The following is a 21,537-nucleotide window of genomic DNA, read 5'->3' on the forward strand; positions in this document are numbered from 1 at the left end:
AAAAGAAATATATGTGTGTTTCAAATATATTTCCATTGTGGATTTTTTCTTTTTCTTTTTAACCATTCTGTGAAACAAGAGGCAATTGCATTTTTTCCAACAATGCAAGTAATTCTCTTTTTACCAAATTTAAGAAATGATCTGACTTTCAGAAATAAATCTAGCTTTCAGCCTCTTTTCTAATGCAGTGTGTTATTTTTATCACCTTTGATACATTGAGTCATTTAAGAGTGTTTTTCAGATTAACTCAAGCTAAACAAAATTATTCTTGTAAGTGCAGCTGTCTTGACTTCACTTATTGGTGGAATAGAAATTGTTATTAATGGTAATAGTAGTGATAATAGTAGTGGTAATAATGGTGATAGTAATGTTCACATTGTGCATAAGTATAAGAAGATTCTTGTCAGGATTCCAAATAGCATCCAAAAATAAATCAGAGTCCAAGACAAAATATTGCTCAAAGTTCCAATTTATTAAGAGACCTATCTTGGCACATTTGGGAAAACCCGAATCTAAAAGCTTCCCAGTTGAACCTAGCTGAAAGTTCATGATCTTGCCCCCACACCCACAAGTCCATCATGTGGTTCAATTTCCCACTGCCATGCTGGCAGTTCCACCCATCCAATTCCAGTAGGTGCAGAGGTACAAAGACAAAGGATGACCTTGGCTTTCTAGAAAGAATTTTGTTATGGCTACATAGTATGTAACTCCTTACAATCCCCCCTCCCATTTTCCCACAATAGAAAATGCATAGTAGAATAATAGAAAGTTATATATATATATTCCAGGCTGTTTGTCACTTCCATTTATAGACAGAGATGTCACATTTTATTATACTCCCTAGAGAAGGAAGGAGAAGAATCATAGCCTTTTAATTATCATGTGTTTGTGGGAATTTAGACACAAGCTGCCCTTTACTCAGCATTCATAATGATGCCATAGCTCGGGGCTTACAGAAATGATTTTTGAGGTACTATGGAGACCAATGGATAATTCATAAATACAGTTGATAAATAGAAATTGGGCAAGTGACAAATGCTGGTAGGTCACAAAAGGTCAAACTGTTCAGTATATCTGGCCATTGAGATGCAGAATGAGGTTACTGGCACAAGCAATAAAAAATGTATAATGCCATAAATCAATCTCTTTGGGAAAAAAACCACCAGTTTATAAATGCCTTCTGTTCAGAAAAGTTATTATTTGACTTGTGCCCTTATTTACTGCACAATACTGCTTCCACACATTATTCTTTTGAGTTTAATATTAACTGAGCACGGTTTTATTTGAAAAGAACATTATCCTGGAGAAAAGCACTTAACCGTTTATTTATTTTTTATCCGAAATAACTGTCTGTATTAACTAATGAAAAAGGAAATGAGTAATTATAACAGCAGTAATTAGCTAAAGCTGATTTGCAAGGATGACCTTCCTTTTCAGATGAATGGAAACTTGAGTTTGTAACTATTTATTGTTGTTGTTGCTGTGAAACAGGAATTTATTGTCAGGACTGGCTTTCAGAATTAAGAATTAAATAAGTTGTTAAGTTTGGGCAGGCGCTTAAGGCTCCATGATAAAAAACAGAAGATTGTGAGTTCTAATCCTGCCTTAGGCATGAAAATCCTGCCTGCATGACTTTGTACCAGTCACATACTCTCTCAGCTCACCTCACAGGGTTGTTGTTATGAAGAAAATAGGAAGAGGAAGGAGTAATTATACTTAATTCACCACCTTGAGTTACAGACAGACAGACAGATGCTAGATCATACCTGTAATGCATTTGTCTTATTTATGGTATAGTTATCTACTTTACTACAAGCACATATGTGCTAGTCATTCCTGACTCTAGGGGGCAATGCTCATCGCCATTTCAAAGCCAAAGAGCCAGTGCTATTCAAAGACGTCTCTCTGGTCAGGTGACCAGCATGACTAGATGGTGAAGGCACAGGGAACACTGCTGCCTTCCCACCAAAGTGGTGCCTATTTTTCTACTTGCATTTTTACATGCCTTTGAACTGCTAGGTTGGAAGAAGCTAGGACAAGTAATGGGAGCTCACACCGTTACACGGTGCTAGGTATTCGAACTGCTGAACTGCCGACCTTTCTGATCAACAAGCTCAGTATCTTAGCCACTGAGCCACCGTGTCCCTTTTTATACAGTATTTCACCCTAAATTGAAGAAACTGGTTCTCTAGAGAAATTCCCAAGGCTTCTATTCAAATCATTTCAAACAACCTTGTTGCCAAACTTTTCACCAGGAGAGAACTCTAACTGGGAGATTCTCTCCTCCCTGAATTTAATAAGAAAAGTATAAGACTTTATTGCACACAGACTCAATAACCATACAACTGCTCAGACAGAATTAAAACAGAACAAATGTAGGACCGAACTCAAGTGGAATGTGGAATGAATTTTAGTGCCTACAGAGGCTTGTTAACAAATCAGTTTCCTTCTCCACTCACTCACTCATCACACACACACACACACACACACACACACACACAGAGAGAGAGAGAGAGAGAGAGAGAGAGAGAGAGAGAGAGAGAGAGAGAGAGAGAGATACTTCAAAAAAGTAATTCAACTCTTTCCCTTTCTTTGGCCTTGCAATGTCAAGGACCAGGTTCTCCCATCTATCTTCGGCCTGATCCTTTGTGATCCATTAAAATCCCATCTGCTCTACCATCTATTTTTAGCCAACACACCCTGGCTCTTTTTATCAGTGAAACTTCCATGCTTTATACTGGCAAAGTTTTGCTTTTTATGTCCGACTCAATAGTGGTCATTCTCTTTCTCTCTTTAAAGTCTTAATACAATACAATACAATAGTAGAGTTGGAAGGGACCTTGGAGGTCTTCTAGTCCAACCCCCTGCCTAGGCAGGAAACCCTACACCATTTCAGACAAATGGCTATCCAACATCTTCTTAAAGACTTCCAGTGTTGGAGCATTCACAACTTCTGGAGGCAAGCTGTTCCACTGATTAATTGTTCTAACTGTCAGGAAATTTCTCCTCAGTTCTAATTTGCTTCTCTCCTTGATTAGTTTCCACCTATTGCTTCTTGTTCTACTCTCAGGTACCTTGGAGAATAGTTTGACTCCCTCTTCTTTATGGCAATCCCTGAGAAATTGGAACACTGCTATCATGTCTCCCCTAGTCCTTCTTTTCATTAAACTACACATACCCAGGTCCTGCAACCGTTCCTCATATGTTTTAGTCTCCAGTCCCCTAATCATCTTTGTTGCTCTTCTCTGCACTCTTTCTAGAGTCTCCACATCTTTTCTACATCGTGGTGACCAAAACTGAATGCAGTATTCCAAGTGTGGCCTTACCAAGGCATTATAAAGTGGTATTAACACTTCACGTGATCTTGATTCTATCCCTCTGTTGATGCAGCCTAGAACTGTGTTGGCTTTTTTGGCAGCTGCTGCACACTGCTGGCTCATATTTAAATGTTTGTCCACTAGGATTCCACGATCCCTCTCACAGTTATTATTATTGAGCAGTATACTGTATTTAACATTTTATTTTTCTTACGTATTATCTCTCTTATTCTTCTGATGTTGTCTCTTATTCATGGGTGAGCTTTCTGTTTCTCTCTTACTTTGAAACTTCAACTTCTTCTTCTTGTCTATCCACTTCTTTTTCTTCCTCCTTTGGCAGTCTATTGCTTCCACACCAATTTCTGGTGTCCCCCCCCTTTCTACTATATATTTATGGCTGTCCCCTGGAGATACCTTGTTCCACAGCGCCATAGTTTTCATACTCTTTCCCAAATTCTCCAATTGGGAATTCTCTTTTAACTACTGAAGGCCACCTTCTTTCCTTTCTCTTCTGGAAGTCCTTGATTCTTTTTTTAGGCTTCTCACTCGCCTAATATAAGAGTATTTCTGTAGCTCAGGATTGAAGTGTAGAATCCCTTGTTCTTTCAACTTAGTTATTTGCTTGCAGATGTTTCATTACCAAACGCCAAGCACACTAATGATGTTGGGTTATGAAACATCCACAAGCAAACAACCAAGCTTAGAAAACACCTAGGACTCCACAATTCTTGCCCTATCTTCTTCACAATCTATTTAGCCCTATTATTTCCTTATATTCGCAATAATTTTGTTTCCTCTATTCCTAATTTGTTCCATTTACTACATTGGGTGCCTACATTTCTAACATCTGAGTTACTTTCTTAGCTCTTCATGGCAAAGTCTGTCAGTTTGCAACACATTTATCTATTTCTCCAACTCTCCAGGCAACATAACAATGTGGGTTTTTTGTTTTCCACAAAAACTGTTTTGGTGAACCTTTTGCTTATCAACTGCATTTGTAATTTGCAAAATGTTCCTGGATCAGTTATTAGCCTTTGAAACATGCTAGTTCCAGAGAACAGTACTTCAAAAAGTTCAGTAGCTTTTTCAATCAAGTCTCTCAAACAATGACAGCTCAATAAACAGTGGTGAACAAAATTTTGCACCGACAACATTCATCAGATAAAATAAAGAAGCCAATGTCAATCATCCACAATAGTAAAGTTTTTCAAAGGAAATCATTAGATGAATCAATACTAGCATTTCAGTAGTCCTACTGAGTTTGTGATACTTTGTCTTTGAATCAGGAATTTTTCCCCATTATGTATGGATGAACTATCTTAGCGTTTAAAGCAAAGTGCATTGTTGGCTCTTTATTTTCTTCTCTGCATGGGTGTGCCTGTTTTTAAACTAAGAATGTGTCATCCAAGGAAATCATTTTTTCTCCAATTATCTTTTTATTGAGAGTACTAAATTATCATTTGTATCAGCATTTTCTTCTTCCTAGGCATTCAGTTCCAAGTGTAACTCAAGTTTCTAAATATTTAGGTGTATGTGTGTGTATTATTATACTTTTCTTAATATAATATATTAAAATATTCCAGAAAATATGTATGTGTATTACGTATACTTTTCTTAATATAATATATTAAGATATTCTGGAAAGTCTGCCAATAAATTTAAAGCAACAGCTTCCTTTTGTAATAAAAAAAATCAAACTTTAAATATACTAGACAAGAACCCAGGAAACTGAATTTTAGTCCCCTTTTAGGTGCAAAGTCAGCTCAGTGACTGTGACCCAGTCACAGCCAGAGGAAGGAAGCAATGGCAAACCACTTCTGAAATCTTTAAAAAAAAATGCAGGCAGACACGTACAAACAGTCCATTTCTAACCTCATATGTTGCTAAACAAACACTACCAGCTGATGAATGATCCCTCTACAATAAGGTCCACAATTATAGAGCTATAGAGAAAGTGTGCTGCCATACCAACATGGAGTATTCACTCTCACAACAGGTAAAAGGGCAAGCCAAAGAAAACAGTTGTATGCCAGTTCAAAGAGTCAGCTAAAACATTAAATTAGCATAAATCTTGCTTCAACTATGCTAACGATACTTCATGTCTGTAGACATTCTCAATCGTCCAGGTCATGGTTGTTCCAAAGGTGCTTTTTCAAAAGGTAACTGGACTTTGTTTTGAAGAAAGGAAGAACTGAAGAAGCTTCTTGGATGAGAAGCAAAACATCTTGAAGTAAAAACAAAGTCCAGTTGCCTTTTGAAAAGGCATCTTTGGAACAACAATGCTTTAGCATGAACTTAACTGAGTCCAGCATCACTATGCAGTTTTAAGTAGTTACAGTATGGTAAAATGCGTTGTCAGGCAGTATGTTTTTCAGGCTCAGACAAATATGTACAATTGTCAGTATGCACATCAGGAACTCTGGTCTATAATAATGCAGACAATGATGCAAAGAAAAGAGGCAAATCAAAATTGCATAGTTCTTTACACGATCAAATTTGCTACTCAGTTTTCTGTTCATAATGTATAGTTCCAGCAATCAGCTTACTATATAAGGTGGACAGTACCTAAATTCAAAACAAATTATGTTCAGTCTATTTTGACTTGGTGGTAGCCTGGGTTTTAAACAGCCCATTTGTGTGAAGAACTTATCTAGGATTTATTTCTGAAATACAGTAGTTAACCCAACTAAAAACAATACTTTTATATTTTGGATTCCCAGTAAAAAAAACAAAAAACAATGAAGTTAGATAGGACTTCTTTTTTCCATGTACTTCTGATTAGAATTTTTAGCATGGCAAATAATACTGGACCTTTTGACTTTCAGATTAATGTCTCAATAGGGGACCATAGTTCACTTTTTGCATATAACAATTTTTTTTATTTTTATTCAAAATTAAAATATAAAACTCCAAAAAGAAGGAGGAGGAGGAGAAGAAGTAGAAGTAGAAGAGGAGGAGGAGGAAAGGAAAAATGCACTATAACATTTGATTTCATTTTAAAGGGCAACTATCATGTCAAGCAGCAATGGAAAAAAATAATAATCTGTTAACATTGTAGGACATGGCAAGAATTTGGAGGCAGCAATTTAGCATTTGCACTAACATTAGTTTGTAACCTGAACATATTTTGGGAATAAAATGCTGAGCTATTTTGACTTCTTTGCAAACTTAAATAGATGCTTCAGAGTGTCACGTTTCCCAGCAATGGAGAACCACAGCAGCAAACAATCTGGATTGAACACTTGACAAGTTGCTGCCAAAGCATTTCAATCAAAATAGAATTTTCTTCAGCTGGTGGTGACGCCAGTTGTCATGCTGGTGGGACAGCAGCCGTTTAAAAGGTACAATGTCAATATGCCAAATGAAAGCCTTGCCTTCAAAATGGAACTATTTAGTCTTAGGAGGGCAAAATAACCAAAAGCACTGATTCTAAGCCAAAGCGAACTCTGACTTGTCACACTTCATGGATAAACTAACGCATGGTGGAAACAATGCCTGACTGTTTCAGTAGGTCAAGGTTGATTAACAACAGCCAGTGAAGATAATTCCAAGTAACAGTAAAAGAATTCAGTATTTTTGTAAAAATAGAAATAAAAATCCATAGACAGTTATTAAAGATAAACAACACTGCCAATGTTATTTCAAGCTAACCATAGGAAGTCATAGTGTCCTATTTCAAGCTAACAGTAGGAAATCACAGGTATCCAAGGTTGGCAAATAACAAAATGTACAAGCATGATATCACAACAGAAAGTCCATGATTTTAGTAATTGTACCTAGCAATGGGGTGCAGTATTAAAGGCTGACGTTTGCATTGTGACACAAATTTCATTACTTTTCCATTATACAATTTGTACTGGATGCCTATATGGGTTTTCTCAATGCTAAGCCTGTAAAACTGCAGTTCTGCAAGGAAGAACTTTATCTTTAGAAGTCAGCTTCGACTTCCAGTGCCTTCTACAAAACATCATTTACATCATTCATTTTAGTAATGTTGGTTATACCTAACTTGTAACTCAGTGAGGAAAGGATACATTATGAGAACTTAGGTCTTACCTTTGCTTTTTAAAACCAAAATGCAGTCCATAAAGAATGCTTCAGACATTTCTCTTGTTAGCTTTTCCACTAAATAACATAAAATGTTATGTTGTGTTTGCTTCTTTTTGGAGGAAGGAACAGAGCAAACTTCAAAAGAGTTATTTATCTCCCTCATACTATTTTAAATCAACATGTAAATAATTGGTTACTTTGGTTAAATGTTTTGTTGGTCATAAGAGTCGTCACTTGCTACTTCATTAGTAGGAAACTAAAATATTGTTGCTTATAAAAGACAATCTTCTTCATTAAAATAAAATTAGGGAGTAGCTGTTTGGTCAGATATCATGCGTGTGCATGATATGCGTGGGGGGGGAGTGCAGGGCTGCAGCGCTCCCCCGTGCCCCATTTTTGGTGCCAAAAGGCTTCAAGGAGGCCCAAAGGGCCATGGGGGGGTCACGTGCATGCACATGGGGTGGGGGCGAGTATGTGTATGGGTTGAACGCATGCACAGGGTGTCACGTGTGCATGCGCAGAAGGTGGGGAGAGCGCAAGGGGGTCACACACATGCACAGGGTGGTGACGTGAATGTGCAGAGGGTGGGGGGAGCATGAAGGGCATTGCATTATGGGTGTGGGCATGCCCACACGTGCTGTCATGCGTGCACATGTGCTTTTGGCATGCAAGGATAAAAAGGTTAGCCATCATTGTCCTATAGCTTCCAAGCACTGAGAATCACAGAGTCATAGATGGGAATCTTGCCCAGTGAGTCCTAACCCTGATTGAAGCATCTCAGACAGACAGTTGTCTAGTGTCAACTTCAACACAGACAGTAAAAAGGACACGCCAGTTTGATGGTAACTGGTTCCACTGTTGAATGCTCATACTGCTAGGAAAAAAATCCTAACATCCAATCACAAACCGTTCTCCTTCAGTTTAAATCTATTATTCCATTACCTGGGCTCCGAAACAAAACTGAAGTGGTCTTGACCTTTTCTGTATGACATCCTCTTAGGTATTTAAAAAGTGCTATCTGAATCATCTTTTCTCAAGGCTAAGCATTACCAGATCCTCCAGTCTCATTAAATTTCATAGAATGTTTGTAAGCCGAAAAAGATGTGTCCTTTTGTAAATCTGTCAGATGAACCTGAAACTCCAAAGGTGATGGTGCCATAATAACTTTTATTTTCTGTTACCCTGAAGGGAGAATAGATTACTAGACCCAAGGACTTCCTTCCTTCCTCTGGGAGTAGAGCGGAAAAAAAATGAAAGGATGCAAAGATCACAAAATGTAAACACAATCAGAAGATACTGATGATCTCCTCACATCTTCCTCCTCAGATTTGCTACTATTTTAGATTACTTCTTCATTTTTCTAGAGAAAAAAAAACCAGGATCCCCACATGGAGCTGTTTAACTATGTTTATTTGTTTCAATAAATAGCTAAGGAAATCATTTAAAAATGAAATTCTATTTTTAATTATTAATATGATTCACAGTATGAGAATTGCTTCAAATCACTTAGACAGACTTAGTTAGAGGGGTGTTGGGTGCACTATTAGAAGACCAGAAGAATCAGGCTAGAACAGATCATCATGGAGAAAATTGATCTATGTTGTCACTAAAATTCAACACTGACCTGATGGCACATAATCAATCAATCAATCAATTAAACAAACAAACAAACAAACAAACCATATCACATAGTGATTATAGACAACTATTCCAGCATAGGAATATATAAGCACAGGGGGGTATAACGTCTCCAAACATTTACCAGCAGTGAAACAATTGTGCAAAAAAGGTTAAAATATTTTAGTGTACTTTCGTTATCAAAATGAAAAAGATCCTTAGTCCTTCTGAGCATTTGGTGGGAGGGTTTTCAACTATTTCTTCAATAAAATATAGAAAAAAATATTAAATTGTGTGATTTTTATGTCTTAAAAATACTATAAAAAGAAGTATTATTATGGTTGGTCACACAGTTAGCCAGATGTTTAGACTGGAGTTGGCATTTTTATCTACTTATCGATTCTATCCTGAGGGCCAGGTACAGGCAGAAGTTGTTGTTTGATGTTGGACATTGGTTTTGTTGCAGGATGCAAGCTGATCTGCTGTATAAAGCTTCCGTTTGAAAATTGACTGATGGTGCTTTTGTCAATGCCAATGGTGTACAAGTGATATTCCAGAAATTTTTGGATTGTACTCAAGGCACCTATTACTATTGGTATTAATTTTGCTTTTTTTTGCCTCTATAGTTCTTTTATTTGCAGGTGTTTGTATTTTGTGATTTTTTCCAGGTTTTCCTCTTCTATTCTGATGCCTCCAAATACTGTAAAGTCCACTATACGCTATAGTTTTTGCCTTTCTTATCAACACATATTACATCTGGGATGTTATGGGACAAGTGCCTGTTTGTTTTCTAAAGTCCAAGAGTATTTTAGCTGCTGCTGCTTCTCCTCCTCCTCCTCCTCCTCCTCCTCCTCCTCCTCCTCTAGCAAGGTCCTTGAATTCATGATCAGACCATGTAAACACTATGAAAACGGTGCCTCAAAATGTATTCTTTTTAAATTACTAAATGGCTAGGTTCACACAACACTGAATTGTAAATGGTATAAGAAGATGCAATTGTGTTCATATAATTTGTAACTAACAAATCTATTGCAGTTTAATGTGATATAATGAATCTCTACAACATTCTGAATCAGAACCTATCCAACGTTCTACTTAATAGAAATAGCATTCATTAATTTGTCCCTTTGAAGTATAAAACAAGACATTTCATTACACTATCTGTATTGTTCTATTTATAGGACATACAGTATCTCCTGAACATACTATTCAGTTCCATACCTCTAAGCTTGATTCAGCATTTTTTTAAAAAGCAACCTTTTTTTATTCTTATTTTCCACATTGAAAATCAACACTGAATTTATAGTTTAATACTTTAATATTTTTCTTTCTTTATTAAATACTTATGTGTCCCATTTCCCCTATAAGTTGATTACACCTATTCCTATAATATATTTCACCTTGGGATAGCAGAGAAGATATTTGAAAGAGCTAACTTTTAAGTGACCTACTGAAGGCCAAAATTATTGTCACTGAATTGTTGGTAATTTTATGAAGTATTGTGTAAATTGAGAGGGGGGGTGAGAGAAAGAGAGAGAGAGAGAGACAGCGCTCATGTACATTTGAATTCTTAGGAAGTTTAATAAGATGTTAAACAGTTACAACCTTATCAGATCTATAGTGATAGATCATTTTTTCTTTTCTACCCAACTAAAAAAATTACCGTTTACTATTTTAGCCAAAACAAGACCCATCAAAATATAATTCCAAACCAATTTAAGAATTTATTCTCCAAATCAGGACACATTCTAAATAGAATAACAAATAATACTCTAACATAGCTAATGTTATCACTTTTCTCAATATTATGCTATAGTAAAGCAGTATATGGCATATTATATAATTTCTACTTACAAGCAAATTGCAGTTTAGCTTCTCGGCTAACAATTGTTCCAAATGAATTTGTTGCGATGCACTGGTATGTTCCAGCATCTTGAGTTTTATTGGGATTATTGATCAACAAGCTGCCTTCAACCACACTGTAGCGGTAATCCATACCAATGTCAACAATGGTTCCATTTAACTTCCACCTATATTACAAAAGAGGCGGTAGTTTAATTTTGCTCCCTTAACTATTTTTTGTGTATTCAAGAAGAAGACATACAATAAAAATCCCTTATCTACTTCCTAACAAGCAAGCAATTATGTACTTCCTAAAGTCTATAATGTTACAATAGATGATGCATTATTTACACCACTCTTGTGCCATTCTAGAACTAAATATCCTAGCACAAAAGCACATATTAGGAAATAAAGTGTTTATATCTACTACCTGACAGATCATATCATTTACACTTATTTGTTTTATTTAAATCTAGATTGTCCCTTTTACATTAGTGCCTAAAGTCCTGTCATTAGAACATGACTTCAGCAAAAGAATAAAACATTTTTTTTTCTCTTCCTACCGTGTTTCCCCGAAAATAAGACAGGATCTTATTTTCTTTTGACCTTCCCTTATTTTCAGGGAGGTCTTATTATTTTTGAGGTGCAGGAGTCAACAAGCATGGTCACCTCATGGCTGCTGTTGTGTTGCAATATTTTCAGGGAGGGCTTATTTTAGCCCATGTGCTCAAAAGCCCGATTGTGCTTATTATCCGGGGAGGTCTTATTTTCAGGGAAACAGGATAACATTTTCCCAGAAGTGCAGGATCAACTTTTTTGGGGATCTCCTGAGTGTTGATCCATTGGTTGCAACAGGAACTGCCTGATTGCCTGAGCCTGATATTATGGGCTGACAGGCCCAAAGTCACAAAGCTGACCTTTATTCTTGAAGCAGGACTTAAACTCATAGTCTCCTGGTTTCTATCCTCCTGTCTTTACCACTACAGCGAAATGCTGTCCTAAACACTTCAGATTCTTCTAAAAATGTGTCATTAGAACATGACTTCAGCAACATAATAAAACACTATATAGGATCAAAATTTTGCATATAAGACACGTAAACAAGGAAAGGAACAAATTTGCTGATGAGTACTGCTCAGTTAATCCTGGTATCTACTCCTACCAGCAGGAGCCACTAAAGTAATAGAATATCTCTTGATTACTATAGAACAGAAATGAACAAACTTTTCTTATCAACTGGAAACTTGATTCCGGTCAACTGTAAAATTCCTCAATTGGTTGGGGAAGTCTGGGCATGCTTCCAACCAATAGCTAAAATATCATTGAACACTTGAGATATTGTGTGAGACTGACAAAATGTTATTGAATTCCAGCATTCATAGGAGTTGTTGTCATTTCTGTGAATCTCTTATGATACTTAACAGTAGCATAAGATTTCAGATTTTATTTTACAAAAAGTAGGATTGTATAAAAAAATCATGGAGGCCTGATTGGCTTGGAGGCATTACTGGATACTGTAAGATATTGACAAAGTTGTTGATAAAGACAGTTTACCTTATAGTTGGCTTAGGATTTCCTTTTACATCACAGTTCAGTTTAACTTTTTTTCCCTCAGAGTCAAGTGCAAAAATCACGCTGCTTGGTTCCTGGATAAAAACTGGTCCATGCAGTATGTTATCATCTACAATAAACAGAGTACTGACATTAAGATTTTATGGACTTAAATCATAATTACTACTGTTTATTATGCAAATAACTATAAATAAAACAATTATACCAGTCAGATTTAGAAAACATTTGGGCTACAACATTTAGGTGATCATATCTGTAGTAAAATAAAATACTGCATTTCTTATAAATCACAATTAATTCATGGTGTACAAAAGGCATATTTTCATGGTAAATAGTTTGAAAGAAATCAGACATGGATTTGAGCACATCCAAAGTAAAATATAGTAAACTGACACATTCATTCTGACCTACTTGGGCACCTAAAAGACTATATGTGATTGATTCTGGAATATGAAACTTCTCTTTTTGTTTCCAAGGGATTATTAAAAAAACAAGAGCTTAGAACAAATTCTTTCTTGGTTATTTAAGCTCAAGGGAAAGAAGGAGCTGGGTTTTGTTCAGGAATGGAGTCAAATGTTCCTTCTGTATCAGGGGAGAAGGTATTAGGTTATAGTTATTGATGTGTACATTGCGATCTACTGAGGACCTCTTGAGGTTTGCTGTCTAGAAGCATCCATAACAGATGGCTGAGTGTATCAGAAAAGCACAGTAATAAAAATGAATATCCCTTGCTTTTGTCAACTAGTTGCGGAGGAAATGCCCAGAGGGCTGTCATAACTGGAATAAGGCAATATTTGCAAAAAAAGAAAAGGAGATCCATTGAAGAAAGGTTTTATATCATTTTTCTTCATAGTTTTTTTTTTTTCTGCAGTGAACTGAGAATCTCAGGGTAAGGGTAAGATACTATTTTTTGTGTATAATAACCACAACATACCATTATTAGAATAGACAATTATTTTAAATAATTAATATAATTCCTTAGCTTTGTACACAAATATCCGGTTGTGTATCAGTTGCATGTAGCATTACAATTGGTGAGCTGTAAAAGTAACACTTGAAAGACATAGCAGAAACTGTTTCAAATCTGAACACCGTACCCATTTGAAGATTTGGGATTCAAAAAAATATTGCCAGTTGTGACAAAGATATTCATAACTTTGTAAAGGAAGGGCTGGAGCCGAGAGAGTTCACTGTGCCACAGGTATCCGGGTGTGAGTCTCTATGCGTGAAGTGGGGCCCAGGGAAACAGTTGGGCTTGCTGATTGCATACTTGGCTCCTCGCTATGCATCAGCGGCCCTGCCAGAGCTCCTCGAGGTGATCGCCGAGATGGCGGTTGAGACCCCCAAGCTATTGGTTATGGGGGATTTCAACCTGCCGTCGACAGGGGGATCATCCAAGGTAGCTCGGGAGTTCATGGCTTCCATGACAGCCATGGACCTGACCCAAATAATTCAGGGCCCCACACACGAGGGAGGCCTGGACCTTATTTTCGTCTCTGACCAGTGGAGGAGTGATCTGGGAGTAGGGGAACTAGCTATTACACCCCTGTCATGGTCAGATCACTCACTTCTCCGGCTCGACTTCCTAAGCGCTACCCCCCAACGCGGGGAGGCGGAACCGGAATGTCCTAGATGGTTCTGCCCCAGGCGCCTGATGGAACCTGATAGGTTCCAGACGGAGCTTGGGCCACTTCCTGTAGTCCTGACCCGCGCCCGGATGGAGGACCTGGTGGCCGCATGGAACAGTGCGGCTGCTGGGGCCTTAGACCGGGTTGCACCTTTGCCGCCTCTCCTGCGGCAGCGATCCACCTAGGCCCCTTGGTTTTCCGAGGAGCTGAGGGTGATGAAGCGCCACAAGAGATGCCTAGAGAGCAGATGGAGATCTTCACGCTCTGAATCTGACCGAACACAGGTAAGAGCCTATTTACGGACCTACCTTGTGGCACTAAGAGTGGCCAAGCGTCGATATTGTGCCGCTCTTATTGTGTCTGCAGACAACCGCCCTGCCGTCCTGTTTCAGGTGACCCGCTCCCTCCTTTCACAGAGGCCGCGGGAAGCCCCTTTGCAGGGTAGAGCAGAGGAATTTGGGGAATATCTGCAGGACAAAATCGCTCAGATCCGCAGCAAGTGGGTCCCCTGCAGTGGCCTAGGAGGGACGCCAGAGACGAGTCTTGAGGGACCATCTTGGGAGGAGTTTGACTCTGTTACTGCTGAAGATATGGACAGGTTGCGTGGTCGACTGCGATCCACCACATGTTTACTGGACCCATGTCCCTCTTGGCTTGTACTGGCATCCTGGGAGGTCACACGAGGCTGGCTCCAGGAGTTAGTCAACGCCTCCTTGAGAGAGGGGTTCTTGCCAGCCGTCTTAAAAGAGGCGGTGGTGAGGCCCCTACTCAAGAAGCGTTCCCTGGATCCAGCTATATTAGCTAACTACTGTCCTGTCTCCAACCTTTGCTTTTTGGCAAAGGTTGTAGAGAGTGTGGTGGCACAACAGTTCCCATGCCACTTGGATGAAATTGATTATCTAGACCCGCGCCAGTCCGGTTTCCGGCCCGGTCACAGCACGGAGACGGCTTTGGTCGCATTGGTGGATGATCTCTGGAGGGCCAGAGATGGGGGTTTCTCCTCCATCCTGGTCCTATTAGATCTCTCGGCTGCTTTTGATACCATCGACCATGGTATCCTATTGCGCCGACTAGAGGGGTTGGAGGTGAGGGGTACCATTCTGCGGTGGTTCTCCTCCTACCTCTCTGGCCGAGCGCAATGTGTGCTGACGGGAGGGCAGAGGTCGACCCTGAGGCCGCTCACTTGCGGGGTGCCGCAGGGGTCGGTCCTCTCGCCTCTCCTGTTCAACACATATATGAAGCCGCTGGGTGAGATCATCCACGGTGTTGGGGTTGAGTACCATCTGTACGCTGATGATACTCAGCTGTACATATCTACCCCGAACCACCCCAACGAGGCCGTCGAAATGATGTCCCGGTGCCTGGAGGCCGTACGGGTCTGGATGGGCAGTAACAGACTCAAACTCAACCCCTCCAAGACGGAGTGGCTGTGGTTACCGGTGCCCCTGTTCAACCAGTGGGTTCCATCACTGGCCATCAGGGGTGAACAGCTGGCCCCCGTGGAGCGGGCGCGCAATTTGGGCATCCTCCTGGATGCCCGGCTGTCGATGGATGACCATGTGATGGCCGTGGCAAGGGGGGCGTTCCACCAGGTTCGCTTGGTGCACCAATTGCGCCCCCTATTGGACCGGGGCGCCCTGCACACAGTCACCCATGCACTGGTGACGTCCCGACTGGACTATTGCAATGCTCTCTACATGGGGCTCCCCTTGAGATGCACCCGAAGGCTGCAGTTGGTCCAGAACGAGGGCGCGCGGGCAATTATGGGAGGTACCAGATACTCTCATGTAACACCTCTCCTGCGCGGGCTGCACTGGCTACCTGTGGCTTTTCGGGTGCGTTTCAAGGTGTTGACTATCATCTTTAAAGCGCTCCATGGCACAGGACCTAGCTACCTGCGGGATCGTATCCTGCCCCATACATCCCTGCGGCCGATTCGCTCTCACAGGGAGGGACTCCTCCGGGTGCCGTCCACTAGGCAGTGCCAGCGGGCGATGCCCAGGAGTAGGGCCTTCTCTGTGATGGTCCTGACCCTCTAGAATGACCTCCCCCCCGACATTAGAATAACGACTGATCTCCGCTCCTTCCGGAAAAAACTTAAGACCCACCTGTTTAACTTAGCTGGCCTGGCCTAACTGTAGCTTTTGTGTCCCTCTAGCCTATATTTTAAATTTTAAATTTTAAATGTTTAGGGATAGATTTTTAGGTTGTTTTAATTTTTAACTACAACTGTACAGCCTGTCATATAATTTGTTTTAATGGGTATTTATAATTATCTAAGTTTGTATATTGTTTTATTGTGGTCTGTACACCGCCCCGAGTCCCTTTGGGGAGAGGGGGCGGTCTATAAATTTAATAAATAAATAAATAAAATAAATAAAACTAACATAAAAAGCCCCCCCCCCCAAAAAGGGGGGGGCGAATGAACACCATCAAATTCATTTCATGACATATTAGCAGATTAGCCATTAAAATACCACTGATGCATACTCTTAAAAAACAACAGAATTATTTTCTTAATATAGAAATAACCCATTAGTGGCTATTACTTTGTTTTAAGCAAACAAACTGCATCAACTAATGTATATGAAAAATCCTACAGCAGCTGTTAGAATAAAGGAAAAAGGAAAAAGAGGATAAATGGTAACAATGTCCAATTAGCATTATTTAATTGATTATTCTTCTCCTTTTCCCAGCCTCTCTAATTACTACCACTGTGTGTTTGAGATAACCAAGTTCATAATTTGTTTAGTCGGCAGCCCATACAGTCCTTTTGCAAGAAAAGATGGTACATTATTCTATTCATTTGGGAAGTTAAAAATCTCAGATGGTGAGAATCAGTATTAAACATAAAATCTTACACGGCATGCACCTGTTAGCCATCTGGCATGAAGAATTCAAAACATCACATATGAATGAATTATGTAAAATTGCTCTGTAGATTCCACACAAAGACAAAGAATGAGAGAAATTGCATTTTTTCAGTTCTTTAAAACATTAATTCATAACTAAGACATGAATACACACATATTCATGAGAAGTTTGAAATAGGAACGATTGTTAAGACCTTCACAATGTAAGATATATAATTTTCAAGTATGACTTTTTTTCCTGAAGAGGAAAAAAAATGCCATTAAAGAAAAAAAAACATTGTCACATTATATTAAAAAAATCAAACAAATTAGTTTATTTCTTTCTCCTAGTTATTGTTAACTCGTGCATATCTCTACGTACTCCCTGCCTCTGATAAAGTGAACTGTAGCTCACTTAAGATTCTGCTTATCATTGAAAAAAATTCAGTTTGGTGTAGAGGTTAAGTCATCAAGTTAGAAGACTGTGAGTTCTACTCCTGCCTTAGACATGAGGCTAGCTGAGTCACCCAGTTGGCCCATTATCTTTCTTTTAACCCTAGGAAGCAAGCAATAGCAAACCATGATTGATTGGAACGGTGAAAAAGTAAATGAATATTTTTACACTTGGGCAAAATGGAAAAGTTAATGTCCTTACATGATATAAATTTATTTCAACATGAATATGTTAAAAAAGGTAAAGCTTCCCCTCCGCATATGCATGCTAGTCATTTCTGGCTCTAGAGGGAGGTGCTCCTCTCCGTTTCAAAGCCAACGAGCCAGCGCTGTCCGATGATGTCTCCGTGGTCATGTGGCTAGCATGACTAAACACCGAAGGTGCACGGAACACTGTTACCTTCCCACCAAAGGTGGTCCCTATTTTTCTACTTGCATTTTTATGTGCTTTCAAACTGCTCGGTTGGCAGAAGCTGGGACAAGTAACAGGAGCTCACTCTGTTATGCAGCATTAGGGATTCGAACCACTGAACTACTGACCTTCTGATCCAACAACCCCAGCGTCTTAGCCACCGCGTCCCTATAAATATGTTAAGATGTAATAAAAATATATAATAACAAGACGTTACCTTAAGCAATATTCCATAACCTTTAATTCAACCCACTTTTCTTTTTGTCCAAGAACATTTTAATAGAACAAATCTTGAGCATCCAAAGGCATTTTATTTGATTCACACATACAAGTAGAAGTATCCTGTTTCACCTCACAATTAAAAAGTAAGTTGCACACTTTTATTAATTGGGGCGTTTTATTTATATGCTCACTATTGCCCAATTTTATCTTCAGCTACAGGTTAGTTTTTATAGAATTATTTTTTCGGGCACAGTAATGAAAAGTCAGACAAAATTGTTCTAATAGTGCTGATGCATGCCAGTATTTCTGTCATTCTGCTAACAAATAATAACCACAATCATTATAAACACGTGTTTTCTAATGTAGCAGTAAAATAATGTTTTTAATATACAGTATTCGATATATTTAGAAACTAATACTAAAAAGGAGAACAGAAGACTTGTTCCTGTTTTTAATTTCTTCCTGAAAGTACTGTTCTCACTAATGCAAAATAATAACATTGTTTATGCTTGTCATTAGTACTGTGCAAATTAATTAATACTACTGCTACAATTATGGGGGGGGGGGGGAAGTGATTTTGCTTCTCCATCACATGAAATTTGGATAGATGAGATGTAAGCTATGACAATCAATGTTACAGTCTGTTGCGAACTGCCCCCCAAAATTGGGCTTTGAAGGGCAATATCATTTTTTTTCAAAACATGCATATATGTGAATAGATAAAGATCCTTCCATGCCACCCCCTTTTGCTATTCCTCAAACCCTCAGAGCCTGGACTATAGGCAGTAACCATCCACAAGGCAGCTTATAAAGATGAGCAGTCAGCCTGAGGTCTCGGTGGTTGACCAAGGAACTTACAAATCAACCTCCTGCCTGCATATCCCCTTCTCTTTCCTTGCTTTATCACATTTATTCTTGCGAGAAGGAGAAATAAAAAGAAGAGAAAAAAGCAAGTCTGCTTGCAAGAGCCTTTGAGCCCTGGGCAAGTCCCTGGAGGTTTCACAGCTTCAGGATGGCAGAAAAGCCACTGAGCCAGCAGGCAGGGCTGGCTATTGGCAAATTGTCAAGCTCCAGGGTTAAAAGAGTGCCACAGCCCAACTAGGAGAGAATCAGCACAGGCTTGCAGAGTGGGATCAGGGTCCATGAGATTCATTCATGGAAATATATACCCTGATACTGTCAGGAAACTCACTAATTTAATTTACTGACCAACAATTTTGCAATCTAGAGCGAAATCAAAAGCATTCAAACACTTCCTCTTTCTCTGCACTTTTCTAGGAAGAAATGAATGAACTTTGCAGAAATGGGACATCTCCTTTGGGATCAGGATTTTGGATTCTCTGCATTTAAACTGGATCATCAAAAACATATCTAGTTAACTTCCAGGTTACACGTAGTAGAAGACAGTAGGTTCAAAAACATAAACCAAGAACAATCAGGAATAAACTGTAGATGCATCTGGCAAGGGCAGGATAGGATTATCTGTCTAGATAAAGATATTGACTATGAAAAGTATTTATGTCCCTAGACAGAAATGTTTCCCATGTGATACCATTTATGTCTTAGCCCCAGAGAGTATACTGATTTCTTCTCTCTAGTGTTTTGTTGTGTTTTTCCTTGCATAAAAAAGATACCAGTGAATTTTCTGAGCTTTCACTCTTCAGTAAAAGATCTGAACTAGATCTTGAGCAAATATAGAGTAAAATCAGGTAAGTGAAGTGGAAGCCATGGATGCTATGAGTGGTTTTGCCTCCAGAAGACTCAATTTTTAAAGGGTAAAAATGATTTAAAAGTAGTTTTTACTTCCCTCGCCAATCAATTATTTTCATTAGCTGTCGATCCCTCAAGTAGTATCTGGATTAAAAAGAAAGCCTCAAATTTGCACATTCAACTAACCAATTGATGCACATATAACTGACCTACCTCTTTGTTTTGGGAGAAGTAGACATCCTGCAACAGTGAAGTGGTAGAGAAAGAAGAGGTTAAGGGAAGGGGAAGATGTAAAGGTGACAAGGGCAAGTGGTGAATTAGTAGCGAAGATGGGCAGAGTGGCAGGATATAGGAAACAGATTAAAAAGATGATAAGGAAGTTGTAATGTTTTTATTGAAACAAAGATCTAAGTATTGGATGATCCATTGGTATCAGGAAAAGATGTCAAAATTGAGTAGGCAAATGAAAGATTAAAATTATAGCAGAGTTATACTGTAGTCTTCAAATGTTCTCCATAAGCAAAGAGACAGCAACAGTCTAAGGGGTTTCTTAAACTGAGTTAATGGCAGCTCAACAGGTCTAGCCAGAAATTCAATCATGTAATACATGAAAACCAAGACAAGTAAAAAAGTGAAGTCTGAAATCCGTCTAAGAGACAAACAGTGCAGACTAGAGGTGTCAAACTAGTGGCCCGAGGGCCAGATATGTCACATGCTGGCCACTCCCACCCCTAGTTTAACAAAGGGGAAAAATGTCATGACATGTCATGTGACAACAACATGACATCATGAGTTTGACACCCGTGGTGTAGACAGATACAGGGACTCAAACCAGAAAAAATATTTCCATCATCAGACAATATTTACCTTACAACATGTATTTCCCTGTGTCTTAGGCAAGCGCTGCACATCTAGGCTTGCATTAATGTGCTAGTCTTCTTCCTTCAAGTCAACTGGAGGGTTCTCTACCTTGCAGAGACCACTTTTGGACCTATCAGGCTTTGGGGCAGAATCATCACAGAAGTTAACATCTAAAAGAACAAAATTGACTGCATATCAATCTTTGTGCTCAAGGAGAAAGAATAAACCTGGTATCTATTGCATTTCAACATCATTTCGAAGAACAAAGACTGATCAATCTTTTTTTATAAGGTTTTTTTTATTTTTTATTTTCAAAACAAATACAACACATCCATCTTTACATACTGTAGAAAGTGTATCAGTTGGTTACGAAAAGGCTTACGTGCATCTCTTCCACAGTCAACAAACACAATTCATATTAACTCAAGTATTTTAACTCAGATATTTATACATGTTACCATAATCATACCTCCATTTTCATTTGACTATAATTGTTTAAACATCCTTCATCATAAAATACAACAAGATTTAATACATAACCACATACTGGCATTTCATTTACTATTTCTAAAATCTTCCAATGACACTTAATCCTTATGTCCTATTCTAACTAAACATCCATAATATTTAATAACAAAGTTTTCTAATATATATCCCTTCCTTATTTGACTATATCCTGCATCATATCATTTTTCCCCTAATAATCAAGACTTAACTGAATCTAACTTAATTTTTTTATTAACCTTTATACAGTATATAATCCAAAAGGGTTTCTAATCTTCCTTTCATGGGTACCATTCAATATTCATATCCAGTTATTACTTATCATAACACTACAAATTGTATACATCATTATTATTATCAATTATTTATTTAACTATATCTATTGTCACTAAGTTTCACTAAGTTTAGCTAGTTTTAAATTATACTCTTCCATCTATCAACCTGTATCTTTCCAGTAGCAAAACAGTCTCATATCTTCTGCCATTTGTGGTATCAGT

At 38.6% G+C, this 21,537-nt stretch overlaps 1 protein-coding gene across 1 annotated transcript in view; it reads right to left on the reverse strand.

Annotated features, from left to right (window-relative positions):
- The window catches only part of LOC309388255 (contactin-4-like), a 588,970-nt gene that overhangs the window by 210,676 nt on the left and 356,757 nt on the right, over positions 1 to 21,537 (reverse strand). Inside the window, exons 3-4 of the mRNA XM_081945445.1 lie at positions 12,381 to 12,507; positions 10,839 to 11,014 (exon numbers count right to left, since the gene is read on the reverse strand). Coding sequence (XP_081801571.1) covers positions 10,839 to 11,014; positions 12,381 to 12,507 — 303 coding nt within the window. The remainder of the gene's footprint in view (positions 1 to 10,838; positions 11,015 to 12,380; positions 12,508 to 21,537) is intronic.

The sequence above is a fragment of the Natrix helvetica genome (genome assembly GCF_964273705.1).
Source record: "Natrix helvetica genome assembly, chromosome: 1".
NCBI classification, from domain to species: Eukaryota; Metazoa; Chordata; class Lepidosauria; order Squamata; family Natricidae; genus Natrix; species Natrix helvetica.